At 35.0% G+C, this 15,474-nt stretch overlaps 2 protein-coding genes across 10 annotated transcripts; both read right to left on the minus strand.

The window, feature by feature from the left end:
- Positions 1-237: 237 nt before the first annotated feature.
- LOC114166766 lies at positions 238-4,520 on the minus strand. 2 transcript variants are annotated; one of them, XM_028051577.1, is made up of 4 exons: positions 2,423-4,520; positions 2,069-2,340; positions 1,218-1,940; positions 238-802 (listed from the first exon to the last, which is right to left on the minus strand). In XM_028051577.1, the coding sequence occupies exons 3-4, from the start codon at positions 1,725-1,727 to the stop codon at positions 356-358; spliced, it is 957 nt and encodes a 318-aa protein (XP_027907378.1). In that variant the 5' UTR covers positions 1,728-1,940; positions 2,069-2,340; positions 2,423-4,520; the 3' UTR covers positions 238-355. The 2 variants fall into 2 exon arrangements, with proteins under 2 accessions (XP_027907378.1, XP_027907377.1); XM_028051576.1 differs by having other exon boundaries at positions 1,218-4,520.
- Positions 4,521-6,716: 2,196 nt separating this feature from the next.
- On the minus strand, positions 6,717-13,352 carry LOC114166764 (TMV resistance protein N-like). Of its 8 annotated transcripts, none has more exons than XM_028051569.1 (7): positions 12,116-13,350; positions 11,807-12,021; positions 10,938-11,716; positions 10,643-10,840; positions 9,816-10,541; positions 8,901-9,329; positions 7,990-8,058 (listed from the first exon to the last, which is right to left on the minus strand). In XM_028051569.1, the coding sequence occupies exons 1-6, from the start codon at positions 12,598-12,600 to the stop codon at positions 8,907-8,909; spliced, it is 2,826 nt and encodes a 941-aa protein (XP_027907370.1). In that variant the 5' UTR covers positions 12,601-13,350; the 3' UTR covers positions 7,990-8,058; positions 8,901-8,906. The 8 variants fall into 8 exon arrangements, with proteins under 8 accessions (XP_027907371.1, XP_027907370.1, XP_027907373.1 ...); XM_028051572.1 differs by having other exon boundaries at positions 11,807-11,872; positions 12,116-12,357; XM_028051570.1 differs by lacking the exon at positions 8,901-9,329 and adding an exon at positions 6,717-7,891 and having other exon boundaries at positions 7,982-8,058; positions 10,938-12,021; positions 12,116-13,352.
- Between the last annotated feature and the right edge of the window lie 2,122 nt (positions 13,353-15,474).

Consider the following 15,474-nt stretch of genomic DNA (forward strand, 5'->3'; position numbering starts at 1 on the left):
GAATGTTCCTTATTTAGTCAGTTTTAGAAGATATAAAGTGTTGTCATGATTTTAATTACAAGAAATACAATGTTTTAAGTTAGAATGTCATAATGCAGTATTTCTTTTCGAGGACTTCTTAATAAATTATTATTATATGCTGCTAAAAGGTAAAAGAATTGACAAAAGCAACAACCAGAAAGCAAATACAATAAATAGATCAAATAAAACCAAGGAAACACGATGCAAGGAGCGAGAAACAGGATAATAAACATGAATTTCTTAACTGTAACTATACAAATGAATTCCACTCAAGGACATAAGGATTAATTCCATAACTCAAGGGATCGTGCAGTTCTGAAAGAGGATAAATGACTTACAATTTTTTTATAAATCTAATTAGGGAATTTTTCTTTGACGGAGACTCCTTTTCTAAGTCATTTGATTCACCAAATATAAGATAGACAATTGTTCTCCTCACTACCAATCCATCACCAAAAATCACGAAAATCTCAACCTTGTCTCCTGATCCTAAATTTGATATTATACCCTCCCAATCTTTATATTTAAAGAAACTTACCGTGCCATGGTTGTGTATATGCAATGTGCAGTTTGTATAATTAACAATTAAGACACTTCTAAGACCTTCGGTTGCCACAATTTCAGGGTTTGATAAATAAACTATACACAAAGCCATTCCCTTTATGTCACGATCCCGAGGCACAGTGAAAGAAACAGAATATCCCTCACCCATATGGGCCAAACAATTAGGATCATTGTCACCAGGAAGAGAAACATCACAAGATTCACTTCCTGCAATTACCTGTATCATGAGATAAATAAGGCCATGTTTAGTTAAACAAAAACAAATACATGATTAAAACAAATCTGGTTAATAGTTTTGTTCGGTATATATCACCATTTCTATATGGATTTAGAATGCGGTTCTGTTTTTGAGTCTCTTAGTTATATTTCTACAATCATTAGGAATAAAACAATCACAAAGCTAGTAAAGAAAGAAAGTGGAAATCAATTTGCTAGTACTTGGCTTAAGCATAATCACTTGGTTAGTTGGTTTTTAAAATCTGATACTTTTAGAAGAAGTTGTGTTCTTGTAGAAGTGCAGAGTGCTAAAAGTTTAGAACTGTAGTTTCTATTCATTAGGATTATTGTGTTCTCTTAATTAATAGCTACAATGGTGGTGAAAGTAATGAACAGAGGGAAAGTTAGAGAAGAACCTTGGAAATTCTATCACTGAAAGCATCGAAGAATTCTTTCCATCTTCCAACACCGATCGAAAAAGACCTGAAGTACTGCTTTGAAGTGTGTGATTCTGTAATATTTACACCATATTCGACCAAAATATCTTGTACTTGCTGAGATAGTTGAAACTCCGTCTCACATTGCAACAAAACACTTCGAAGATTGACAAGGATTAATGGCGCAATATCATCCCAACTATTAACTTCCACATCCATGCAAAAGGAATGATAATAAGATAGGGGGTTCATTGATGGCAACATCCATGACCGAATGATAAAAGGAAAAAGATTATGTGATAATCCCTCAAATCCTCGTAGAGATAAATATCCAATACTTTTTGAGCTTACAATTGAAAAAGGAACTTGTTTCACAACTGTATTTTCAGTAATTAGTGTTATCAAGGATTCCATTTGCACTATATCTTTTTCCAATAGGTGAATCCTCGAACAACCAGAAAGAATGAGTGTTTTTAAAGATTTCAACATATATATCTCTCTGGGAAGATTCTTTATCCTTGTACAGTCCTTCAAATTTATAAGTGTAAGATTGCCGAGAGCTCCAATAGATTTGTGCACTTCGCACAATCTTGGGCAATCTTTGAGAATGAGGTGTTCAAGACTTGGTAGTCTCGAAAAGTCAGGGGTTTTTCTCAAGTACTTGGAGCGACTAAGATTAAGAACTTTTAGTCATGCCAAAACCTTCAAGAAGATAGTTTTTTTTTAAAATGTTAGAAAAGAAAGTGATGGAATAAAATAGTTGTAAGTGGAAACAAATACTATATTTATTTTGGGCAGAGGTTCAAAATAAAATGTCAAGTTATAAGAACCTGGGGTTCTTTCCAGACGAGTCGAGGAAGACGGTGTTTTAAATCAATGGCTATTGCATCATGTTGAAATCCAATAGGATGGTATTCTGAAGAAAACTTTTCCAACCTAATCAACCCCAGTTCCTTAGAGCGGTACTCACAATGTCCACCGAGTTTCATCCTTCTTATTGCGTCTCTTACCTCTAAATAATCACGTTCGAAGAAATCTTTTAAGTTGGAAACCATTTCGGAGGGAATCTCTGAATGAATTTTTTTTCCTGTGATGAAAATAGCTAAAAAACAAATATATTGCACATGAGAAAGCAAACACTTTAAAAAAGAAGTTTGAAAACAATAGATAAAGAATGTTCTTACAATATGCTCTAACAGTACATAATCTGCATCCATATCAAACCATAGTCGACTGGTCTTCTTAGCTTCCTTTCCTGAAGTAATTTCGCCAATAATTTCTCTTGCCATTTCTCTTAGCAAAGGATGCAATCCAAACTTGTTGTTCTTTTTAACTATTATGAGGCTACGTTCTATGAGAATTCCTATTCCACTATCAGCGTCTACCCCACAACCATTAAGGATCTTTGTAACATAGGCTCTATCTTTACCAACAAAGAAACAATATATATCAAGGAATAAATTTCTTTCAATTTGATTAGGTAAACCTTCGAAACATATTTTCAATACTGGTAGAACGTCATGCTGGGGAGTTTTCCCTAATTTGAACAGTACTCTATGCCATTCTTCTTTCGTCCTTTCATATAAATAAGTTCCAATGACTTCAAGAGCCAGAGGTAGTCCTCCACAGTAAGTTACTATTGCTTTTGCAAGGTCATGGTATTCTTCTTTTGGTTTTGCTTCTCTAAATGCGTGCCAACTAAGAAGCTCAAGAGACTCTTTTGCGTTCAATAGATTTATCCGAAAAACAGCATCAACATCATGTGTCTTCAAAAGTTGTTCATGCTTAGTTGTAATAGAGAATGGTCATTCACATTGTCAAGTACAATGAGCACCCTTTTCCGAAAATGCCTTTCTCGAATATTTCTTCCCTTCTCAATGTTACGTACCTCTACCTTTGGTTTTAGGACATCTGAAAGAAGTTTTTCTTTAAAATGAAGCCATTTTTTTTTATTATCTTGTGCAATATCTTCAACGAAAATTTTGTCCATGAATGAATCATGAATTTTATTGTAGATGGCTTTGGCTACAGTGGTTTTACCAAATGAAGATTCATAACAAACTCTGGCACTTATGCTTTAAATTGGTGTTCATTTCATATTGATTCTCCCTAAATCTAAGTTTCAATCACAGGCTTCCAAGTTTTGAATTAAAGAAATCATTTGATCCTATTTTGTGTGTTTTTCAGGAGAGATTAAAGAGAACTCAAGAAGAGTGAAGGAGAAGTAAGAAATAGAGAAGAAAAGGAGGAAAATATGCTACAGGTCGCTCAGAACTAAGGTGTTTCGCTCAAGCTAGGACAGACTCGCCCAAAAGTTAAAGTCTTCTCGCCTAAGCGAGACACTTGCCGCCTTTCTCGCTCAAGCGAGCTTGATCTCGCTTAAGCGAGATTTCGTGAAGAAGCCACGCCCAGTTTTTCAATTCTCGCCTAAGCAAGGACATGGTCACTCAAGCGAGACATTCCTTCAACGTGAAGAACTCTCACTAGTGCAGTGAGGGCTTTTGGTCCCGGTTACTTTCGTGATTCTGCCTCGGTTTTAGAACCGAGGCATATTGGGGCGAGGCTAAAAGGCACCTCCTTTTGGCCTCGGTTATCACCCGAGGCCATAGCGTCTGTTTTCTGCCTCGGGTCTGAAAGAACCGAAGCCATAGCGTCTGTTTCGTCTTCGCAGTGATGGCTATGGCTTCTGCTGCTGTTCTGGCTCATTCTCGCTCACCGTTGCAGTGGTGATGATGACGCGCTGTTGTAGTGGTTTCTGCTGTTTCGCATGGATCTGTGTGGTGCGAAATTGCACGTCTGGTGAAGATGACTCGCGCTCCCATGGTGGTGTTGTGTGAGGATGCGCTGGTTTCATTGCAGGTGCTGATGGCAGGTCACGGTGGTGCGAGGTGTTGCCATGGTTGTCACTGGTTCTGTTGTAGAGAACACAATGCATTGTGAGGTCCGTGAATGGTGCAGCTGCGGTGGTGGTGGTGGCAGCGAAGTTCGCGCAGAGTTTTCGAACTGACCCGCATCGGGAGGTGATTTGCAATCGGTGAACCTGGACAGCGCGACGGAGGCGACGACGCACGACTATTGATGGCAGATGCTGGTCGGCGACGGAGGCGGAGCGTGATGGTGGTGGTAGAGCGAAGAAATTCGCGCAGAGAGAAGAGAGTTTGGGAGACGATGAATAGTAGTTAGGGTTCGCGAATTGGGAATTTTAACAGACTTTATGGCCTCGGTTCAATTAATAACCGAGGCCAAAAGCCCCCTTTACTGCCTCGGTCCTTAAAGAACCGAGGCCAAAAGCCTGATGCTGACTTTATGGCCTCGGTTCAATTAATAACCGAGGCCAAAAGCGCCCTTTACTGCCTCGGTCTTTAAAGAACCGAGGCCAAAAGCCTGATGCTGGTGGGATTTTTGAAAATTTGAAAACTGGGCTGCCTTATATGCTTCGGTTCATTTTATAACCGAGGCCTAAAGCCCCCTTTATTGCCTCGGTCCTTAAAGACCCGAGGCCAAAAGCCTGACGAAATTGCAAAAATGCCACCGCCTCCTTATAGGCTTCGGTTCAGCGGTAACCGAGGCCTATAAGGCGAAGTAAAATGTCAAATCTGCACTAGTGTCTATCTCGCCTAAGCGAGAATGAGTGGCCCAAGCGAGACCCTTCATTCATGTTGAAGTACTCTATCTCGCCCAAGCGAGACTCAGTAGCCCAAGCGAGAGTTCGGGCTGTATATATATTTTGGAGGTTCAGAACTGCAGGGAGCTTGGAATTTTGGGAGAAGAACAGGTCCGTGCTGCAGAGCTGCTACCAGGAGCATCACAGTTTCTCATTTTCTTCTTCTTCTTCTTAGCTCATAGGATTTTGTTGGCTACCATGAGTGGCTAATCTTCTCCTTTGGGATTGAATGTAATCTACTCGAACTTGGATGTAATCTGGTGATATTTATATATAGCATTTTTGTTTTACTCAGTATTGGTATTATTGTTTTGCTCTTAATGCTTACTTCTATCTGATCAATAGATGTTTTGATTTTGATTTTTAGATCTGACTGGAAAGTATTTCTGAAAATCTGATTTGAACAATGATACTTGATATACTGTGATGCTAGGAATAGATCTCAATATATCAATTGCTTTTAACAGTCGACCGTAATGCTGGATAGTTTGTTGAATATGTGAGGAATCAATATTCAGGAAACTAATCTTATGAATTTTATACGCGAGGGATCGGTATAAATGATTTTTGAGTGTGCATCAATATTGGTATTTTCAGATGTTATATATTATATTCATCCAGATTACAGACAAGGGAGATAGATGAAATTCAATCCCAGTTTCTTTTACTGTATTTTTCTAAACTTTTCTGCTTTTACTATATTAATTTCATGCAATAGTTAATGTAAAATAAAATTAAAATCTTTGTATATATATGCTGATCGAGATAATTAGTTATTTTAACTGAATCCGTTCCTCGTGGGTTCGACACTCCTACTTTAAATCATTATACTACAGTTGACTTTTGGTACGCTTGCCAAGAGGACAACAGTTTGGAATCTGGAAACTCTTTTCCCAACAATTTTATCTTGTTGGCTATACCCAATAATTTGTTTAAGTATTCTTTAATTGTCTCTGACTCTTTCATTCTTTGCATCTCGAACTCCCTTATCTAGTTCAAAACTTTCATACCTCGAATCTTCTTCTTCCCTTCATATTCTGCTTTCAAGTATTCCCAAATTTCTTTGGGATTTAGAGTCATGATCTTGGTCATAATCATTTATGAAACACTTGGGAACAAGCATGACTTTGCCTTTGACTTTATCGTCTTTTTGTCTTTGTGCGCTTTGATTTGAGCCATAATGGGATTTTCAAACAAGGGAACATCATCTTCCTCTACGACTTCCCATAGGTCTAGCTCCTTTAGATATGTTTGCATCCTTACCATCCATAGATCATAGCTTTCACCATCAAAGAGTGGAATAGCGACGTGATGTGTGACATATTTCCTTCCATTCTATCACCAGTAATATGAGATTTTTTGGGCTTTTGGAAATATGAAAGATATATGTGATATGCTATACGGAGGAAAATATTTTGCTTTTTATTGATATTCCCTATATATAGAGCAAAATGTAACAAAATATAAAATATAAAATATTTACAATATCTCACTCTTAATTTAAAATAATAACTAATTTTTAAAACTAAAACATATTTCTAAAATTGAAATATTTCATAAAAACTAATTTATATATAAAAATATTAAGTAATATTCTCAACAATAAACAATATTAAATACTAAAGATATTATCATTACCATCAATCAACAAATATGGGGAGAAAAAAATTGAAGATGACGATGTTTACTTTTGTTTTAATCCTGTGTTTTGACAATTATAATGTTAAAAGTTTACTTTTATTATGTATATAACTTTGAGTATTTTTAATATATTAAAATTTCACATATTTCTTTTAAATGTTTTGCAAGATTTATTATATTTTTTTATTCACCGTTATATTTATTATATGCATTTTATAAGATATAAGAACATGGAACAATTTGGTATATTTAGATGATGAAATTTTCTACGACTTTGTTATGGATTTGCTAGAGATAAGTTCTCACAATTTGGTAGGGATTAGAAGGGATAAAATTAGTTACAGATCAACTAAGGAATAACTAAGGATAGAATTAGTTATATATCAATTAGAGAATTATCTAGAAAAAAATGTTAGGAATCAACTAAGGATTAACTAGAGATAAAATTTGCTACGAATCAATTAGAGATTAATTAGGGATAAGAACTAGTTAAGGATCAATTAAGGATAAAATTAGCTAGGGATTAGTTAGGGAAAAAATTTGAAAGCAATCGGTTTCGAATTAGATAGGGATAAAATTTATGGATGAGAATTAAAGATTAAATTAGCTAGGGATCAGCTAGGAAAAAAGTATTCTATGGATCAACTAGAGATAGTTTGGGATAAAATTTATTTTGGATCGGTCAGGGATTAGTTAGGGAAAATTTTGCTACTGATTTCCTACGGAAATTATGAGCAATAGTAAGGGAATAGTTCCCTCACCATTTAGCTACCTAATTTAGTTATGGAAGAATCTCTTGCTTGTGAAATCATTTTGCGAGAGATTTGCGAAGGATTATTTCATTACATATACGTTATTTTCTTGTAGTGAGATTGATATATGAATTTGAATTCATATTTAAAACTTTTGCTAGTTATAAAACGATTTTTGCAACCTAATGTTCGATGTAATCACAAAAGAATGGAAGATTTGAACATATGAACATCAAATAGCAAACACACAATAGAGGAACAGAGAATAGGAAATCTTTGTGGTTGATGACTCTTTGCTACAAACCACGAACAAAACTCTCGAGTGGCCGCTCGATTTAACGATGCGTTGAAAAACTCAACTCAAACTGCTCCTCGAATTGAATACAATAACCAAGACTATGAACTGGAAACACTTCACGGAAGTGAAAACACAACAGGAACGAAACTTGAACCACGTTATCAAAGTGACGTTCATACACCAAGATAGGAGAAGAAATGCCTCACACGCCACTCATGCTTGGATGAGATAAGTGTAGAAAGTGGTGTTTGGCTGCAAACTCAATGAAGAACCCTAGAAGAAAGCAGCACGGTATCTCCTATAGATATTTTTATCAAGATTATTCCGTTTCTATTAATCAATTGCAAAGATGAACACTAATGATCAAAAGAAAATTGACAGGAAGAACCTCTGATATGTATTGAAGAATTCTTGGTAACTTCCAATTCCAATCAAATGAGGCCTCAAGGAATGCTTTGCTGGAAACTACAGAAGACATTTTCATACAGAAATCAGTGAAGAAACTATAGGCATATGTAATATATATATATACCTCAGTTTCCTTCCAGACTAGTTTAAGATGACCGTGTTTTAAATTTATCGCAAATACACTTCCTTGACAAAAGTTTACAGGTATTTATTTTAAAGTCAATGCCTCAATGGCTTGTGTCCCCTGCGAAGGAAAAAGCAGAAAAATAATAAAAATAAACCACTTTTGTTTGTTCACACGGAAATGATACTTAAAGTTAACGTTCTTAAGTTTTAAACTTTTTCTAACAAAATTGCAAAATTAGGTATAATAAAAACCCAAAAACTGAAAACTATAATTAAACTTATAAAGGTAAACCGAAAAAAAAAAACTTATTTAAATTATACATAAAACAAATAGAATCAGTGTAAAACGAGAAGTGAATTTAAAATTTGTTTCATTTAGACTTATATAAAGGGATTAGTCTACGATGCTCCTTATGTTGAAACGAAAACAGAGATTACTTGGCAGATACCAAAGAAAAACCCATAAAATATCAAGCAACAGATGTCTTTATTAATTAATTAACGTCTTTCTTAAATAAACATTATTTGCTGAAAGGGAAAATAATTAACAAAAAGTAACCACCAGAAAACAAAAACAATAAACACATCAAGCAAAACCAAAGAAGCACCACTCAGGAGTGAGAAACAGGGTAAAATAAACATGAAATTTTTAACTATAATCTATATGTAAAGAAAAAGGAAGAAAAAGATGAAAAAAATAGCAAAAAGGGATAGTAGGATTAATTCCACAACTAAAATGATCCTGGTGTTGACAAAGAAGAAAAATGACTTACCCCAAGTCACATTATAATTTTCTTTATGGATCTAATGAGGGAATTTTTCTTTGGCTCACCATACATCAAATAAACAGCTGTCTCCTTAACCACCAATCCATAAGCAGAAGACACAAAAATCTCCACTCTGTCTCCAGATCCTAAATTTGATACTATGTGATCCCAATCTTCGTCATTAAAGGAAATTACTGTGCCATGGTTGTGTATCTGTAATGTGCACCTCGTGTAATTTACAATTAAGACAGTAGTAAGTTCAGGTTCAATGATTTCGGGAGTTGATAAACAAACAACACATAAAATCAAGCCCTTCATCACACAATCCCGAGGCACAGTGAAAGACACAGAATGTCCCTCACCCCTATGGGCCGACCAATAAGGATAATTGTCACCTGGGAGACAAACATCACATGACCCACTACTTGCCAATACCTGTACCGTGAGATAAACAGTTTGGTTATTTATGTAATTTTTCTATTCAAATTATCTTTTAAACTTATTATTTTATCATTAAAAATTACAAAAATGAACAATTATAATCAAAAAAATCTAACACACAATTAAAACAGACTAATGTTAATTTAAACACATCATGTCCTTAAGGACTTTGAATGCATCTCTGTTTTCGTCTCTTTCGGTTTATATTTCTACTATATCATTGGGAATAAAGCAGTCATAAAGCAAGATAGTGGAATTCAATTTCCTAGTTCCTAGTACAAGCATAATCAATTAGTTACTTGATTATTAAAATTAGATACTTTTATATCAAGTCATGGGGTTATAGAAGCGAACGGTGCTAAAAGTTTAATTAGTATTGTAATTTCTACTAGATACTTCATTAGCATTATTGTATGTTCTCTAAAATAATGGCTAAAATGACAGTGAAAGTAATATACAAAGGGAAAGCTAGAGAAGAACCTCAGATATGCCATCGCTGACAGTATTGAAGAATTCTTCGTATCTGCCAACACCGATCAAACAAGACCTGAAGTGATGCTTTGAAATTCTTGATTTTGTAATATTTACACAATAATCCATCAGTATCGCTTTTAGTTGTACAGATAGTTGAAACTCGGGGTCACATTGCACCAAAACACTTCGAAGAATTGCAAGACTGCTAAAAAATGGTACAACATCATCCCAACTATTGTCCTCCGTATCACTGAAAGTATGAATATAGGATAGGGGATTCGTTGTTGGTGACATCCGAGACCGAATGATAGAAGGAAAAAGATTATTTGACCGTTCCTCTAATCCACATAAGGATATATATCCAATGCTTTTTGAACTTGCAATCGAAAAAGGAACTTGTTTCAAAACTGTATTTTCAGAAATTAGGGTTATCAAGGATTCCATTTGCACTATATCTTTCTCGAGTAGGACAATTTTGGAACAACCAGAAAGAACGAGAGCTTTTAAAGATTTCAACATATATATCTCTCTGGGGAGATTGGTTAGGCCTGTACAGTCCTTCAAATTTAGTAATGTAAGATTGTAGAGAAATCCAATAGACTGGTGTACTTGACGCAAACTTTGGCAATTTTTGAGAATGAGTTGTTCGAGAGCAGGTAGTCTTGAAAAGTCAGGGGTTTCTGTCAAGTAAATGGAATGACTAAGATTAAGGACTTTTAGCCGCGCCAAGACCTTCATGAAGATAGTTTTATACAAAGTATTAGAAAAGAAAATGATGGAATAAAATAATTATGAGTGGTAAGTTTTAAAAGAAAATAACACGTAATAAAAACCTGGGATTCTTTCCAGACCAGTCGAAGAAGACTGTGTTTTAAATCAATCCCTATTGCATCACGCAAATAAAAGTCGTTAGGTAGGTATTGTGAAGAAAACCCTTTCAAACTGACCCATCTTAGTTTCTCACAAAGGGACCAAGAAAATCCGGCAAGATTCACCAGTCTTCTCGAAAATCTTTGAATGACATTTGTCTGCTGTGATGAAAATAGCCAAGAAAAAAAAAATATTGCACGTGAGAAAGCAAACAGTTCCAAAAGAAGTTTCAAAACCATAGATTAAGAAAGTTCTTACACTATTCCGTGACAGTGCATGTTCCATATCCTCATCAAGCCACAACCCACTGATTTTCTCAGGTTCCTTTCTTAAAATTTCGTGACTAATTTCTCTTCCCATTTGTCGTAGCAAAGGATGCATTCCAACTTTGTTGTTCTTTCTAATTTTTACGAGGTTACGCTTTATGAGAACTCTTATTCCACTATCAGGGTCTACTCCACAGTCATTTAGGATCTTGGTAACATAAAATTTGCATTTACCAATAAAGAAACAACATACATCAAGGAATAAATCTTTTTCCATTTGATTAAGTAAATCTTCGTAGCTTATTTTCAATATCTGGTCAACTTCGTGCTGGGCACTGTTGTCTAATTGCAACAATAATCTATTCCATTCTTCCTTCGTCCTTTCATACAAACAACTTCCGATGACTTCAAGAAGTAGAGGTAGTCCTCCACAATAAGCAACTACTCTTCTTGCAAGGAAATGGTATTCCTTTTTTGGTTTTGCTTCTCTAAATGCGTGCCAACTAAAAAGCTCAAGGGACTTGTTTGGGTTCATTACATTCATCTGAAAAATATAATCAACTTGATATATCCTCAGTAGGCGTGCATCTGTTGTTGTAATGATTATTACAGTTCCTTCACCGAACCATGCACTACTTTCCCATAGGTCCAATGGCCCATACTCATTCACATCGTCAAGTACAATAAGCACCTTTTTCCCATAAAGTCTTTCCCCAATCATACGTCTTCCCATCTCAACTTTATGTATCTCCAGCTTTGTTTTTAGGAGATCTGAAAGAAGTCGTTCGTGTAAATTAGCATGCTTTCCTGTTCGACTAACTTCTGAAATATCTTCAATAAAACTTTTCTTTAAAAATGTACCATGAATTTGATTATAGATGGCTTTGGCAAGTGTGGTTTTACCGGATCCTTCCATTCCACATATCCCTACAGTACAAACCCCGGTGGATTTATTTTTTATAACTTGAATCACATCTTCCACGTGGGGTTGTAATCCAATTGGAAATTTAGTAGCAGACAAGACTGGTAAATTAAGAATGCTTTTAACAATTGTGTCCACTAGTTCAGCATCACTCCTTCAAGTTCAATAGCAATTATAGAAGAAGTCATGCATTACGAAAATTAAATCATAAGCTTAAAATGTGGATGATTGAGAGAGTAATAATTTACCTGTAATTGCTCTCATCCCATCCAAAAAAATCTGCAGTTTTGCTGAGTGCGTGGTTCCACCTGGACATGCCATGCTCCATTTGTTGTGCTGAAAATGATTTTTGTGCAGTTGCTTTGAGGGTTTTTCCAAAATCACCCTTTTGAAGACGAACATCAGATGGCTGAATTTCGTAATATACGGGCAGAACATGTCGGGAATAAGTTTTGTGCCACTCAATGATTTGTTGAAGCTGATGAAGACACCAAGCAGATTCAGAATAGGTTTTGGTGAAAACAACAATTGCTACCCGACAAAGATTGAGAATAGGCTGTTGGATGTCCATGTCGTTGACTGCATTCTGGTGGTGAAGGAAAGTGGTGAGTCCAGCAGCAGAGAGGACAGAATCGAGATGAGAAACAAATTTCCTGTGGATGTCTTCTCCATTGAAGTTAATCAGCAAATCATACATCTGTGGAAGTTTGGAAGTTGAAGAGGCGAATTCCATGGAAGAAACTGGTGACGTTATGAAGTGTTGGAAGAGAAAGCAATAATGCAACACAGTGAGAGATGATCTCTTTACACACACAAAACCATTCAAAGATTAATATTTCTTTATAGCCGTGGAAGCGCGTTAAGACCATTACAGAACCCTTTTCACTTTGGCCATTTAAGAAATAAGACCCACACCCACTTTGTCGAACCAAAAGAAACATTACACCAGTTAAGTATGAAAACTTTTCTAGTTATGTTCCGTTTATTAAAAATTACATATTAACTTTACTTTTTGTTTTAAAATCGATATCTGATTTCTCTTTTTATCCTAGCCATGTATCTATTTAAATTTTAAAGAATAACAAATACATATTCTTTTCACATTAACGCATATCTAATGAGGCCTTTCTAATAATGAAAAAAAATAGAAAGTATAAATGTATAATTTAGAGAAACGTCACTATACCTGAATTTGTTTTGTTTGTAAAATAAAAGAATTAGATATCACTTTATTAAAAGTTTAGTATCATTTATTAAAAATGCAGAAGAGATGACTTTCATTCATTTATTAAAAACGAAAAGTAAAGTTTCGATTTCTTCTTCTCTCACCTTCTGTCTCACACAATGCTCACACACAACATTCTTTTCTCTCAACACAACATCTTCTTCACTCCAACGCTTCTTCGCCCATGTTTCTTCTATATAAGGTTTATTTTTTCTCTTTCTTTCTTCTACAAGATGTATGTATTTTTTTATGGTTTTTGTTTTCTGAAGAAAGTTTCGATTTTTAATGAATGAACACATTCATCTACTTCTTTTCTTTTACCTTATGATTGCTCTCAGAATCATAAGCACCGTCAAAAACACCAAACAAGTAAAAACTTTTATGCGATTTTTCATTCTTCTACCACCATATTTAACTAATCTTCTTTGTTGTATTTGTATGTTGAATGAATATTTTGCTCTCAGATCTACTTTGTATTTATTTTATTTTTGGTTTGGAGCGTTGTTTTGCTCTCAGAATCATGAGCACTGTAAAGAACACCAAAAAGGTAAAAACTTTTCTACTATTTTTCATTCTTCTACCATATTTAACTTCTTTTCTGTGTTGTATTTATTTGTTCGATGGATGTTTTGCTCTCAGATCTACTTTTCTTTGTATATGTTTTGCTCTCAGATTCATAAGCACCGTCAAGAACATTAAAAAGGATTTCTTCTTCTTCTCTAAGATCTCAGTAGTTTTTTATGTTTTCTTTGTCTTTGATGGATGATTTTTTTTGTCAGATAGATGAAATGTGTCAAGAACAAAATAAAAGTTAAACGTTGAAACTTTTGTTCTTCTCGCAGATCTTTTCTTCTTCTCTCATATCTGAATATTTTTTTGTTTTTTTTCTCTGAAGAATGAATGTTTTCTAGTAGATAGATAAACTTTCCAATAACACAAAAAAGGTCGAAGCTTTTTGTTCTTCTTGCTAATCTTTTCTTCTCTAGATCTGAATATTTTTTTATGTTCTTTTGCTCTGATGAATGAATGCTTTCTGTCAGATGGATGAACTGTTTGATGAACACAATAAAGGTAGAAGTTTTTGTTCTTCTCGCAAATCTTTTATTCTTCTCCCAGATCTGAATACTTTTTTGTGTTTTTTTCGCTAATGAATGCATGCTTTCTCGTAGGTGGATCTGTTTCAAGAACGCAATAAAGGTATAAGTTTTTGTTCTTCTCGCGAATCTTTTCTTCTTCTCCCAGATCTAAATACTTTTTTTAAGTTTTTTTTTCTCTGATGGATGATTTCTTTCTATCAAATGGATGAAATGTTTGAATAACACAATAAAGGTACAAGATTTTATTCTTCTCGCGAATTTTTTCTTCTTCTCTCATATCTGAATACTTCTTGATGGATGAAATGTTTTAAGAACACAATAAAGGTACACAGTATTGTTGTATGTCTTTGAGATGAAGGAACTGCTTCAAGAAGACAAAGTCAAGAACATTCTACTATCTACTCTGTGTGGCATTTGCAATAAGTCAGGTCATGCAGAAAAAAAGACTATTGGCATCGTGGTTAGCCAATATGTCATTATTGTAAGAATCTTGGTCACGTGGAGAAGAATTGTTGTAATAAAAATAAGCATCAAGCAAACTTTGCTGAAGAACATAATCAAGAGCAACGTTTATTCTATGCTAATCAAGAATCTCATAGTGGAGAAGGAAACTGGTACTTGGACAGTGGATGCAGCAATCACATGGCCAAAGGTCAGAGCATCTTCAAAGACATTGATAAATCTGTCAATGTCAAAGTTCGTCTTGGAAATGGCACCACAGTAGAGTCTCAAGGCAAAGGAACTGTCATGGTGGAGACAAAGAAAGGTACAAAATTCATCAAGGACGTTTTACTAGTTCCCAATCTTAAAGAAAATCTTTTAAGTATTGGCCAAATGATGGAGAATGGGTATTCTCTTCACTTTGAGAAAGAAACATTCAAAATTTATGACAGTAGAAGGTTAGAAATTGGTGAAGTAAAAATGAAGAAGAGAAATAAAGGCTTTCCCATAAGCTTCAAACCTGGAACTAATATTGCCATGAAGGCTGAAGTTGATGACTCATGGCTTTAGCATAGGAGATTTGGCCACTTCAACACACATGCCTTAAAGATTCTATATCAGAAAAACATGATGAGGGATCTTCCTTACTTGAAGGATGTCTCCTTGGCAAGCAACACCGATTACTATTCTCAACAGACAAAGCATGGAGAGCAAAAGACTTACTAGAATTTATCCACACCGATGTTGGTGGACCGATGAGGATGCCTTCACATCAGAACAACATGTACTTCATCCTCTTCATTGATGACTTCTCTAGAATGACATGGGTCTATTTCTTAAAGGC

This window comes from Vigna unguiculata, chromosome 10 (assembly GCF_004118075.2).
Source record: "Vigna unguiculata cultivar IT97K-499-35 chromosome 10, ASM411807v1, whole genome shotgun sequence".
Classification (NCBI taxonomy): Eukaryota; Viridiplantae; Streptophyta; class Magnoliopsida; order Fabales; family Fabaceae; genus Vigna; species Vigna unguiculata.

What these genes read in the sequence shown, in the direction of transcription:
- LOC114166766 (XM_028051577.1), bottom strand. Translation starts at nt 1,727, where the DNA reads ATGTTGAAATCTTTAAAAACACTCATTCTTTCTGGTTGTTCGAGGATT. An exon ending in TCAGTGATAGAATTTCCAAG is followed by an intron (nt 803 to 1,217) that starts GTTCTTCTCTAA and finishes CTCATGATACAG; the next exon opens with GTAATTGCAGGAAGTGAATC.
- LOC114166764 (XM_028051566.1), bottom strand. Translation starts at nt 12,600, where the DNA reads ATGGAATTCGCCTCTTCAACTTCCAAACTTCCACAGATGTATGATTTG. An exon ending in TGGGATGAGAGCAATTACAG is followed by an intron (nt 12,022 to 12,115) that starts GTAAATTATTAC and finishes TTGAACTTGAAG; the next exon opens with GAGTGATGCTGAACTAGTGG. An exon ending in TGGTCTGGAAAGAATCCCAG is followed by an intron (nt 10,542 to 10,642) that starts GTTTTTATTACG and finishes ATCTTCATGAAG; the next exon opens with GTCTTGGCGCGGCTAAAAGT.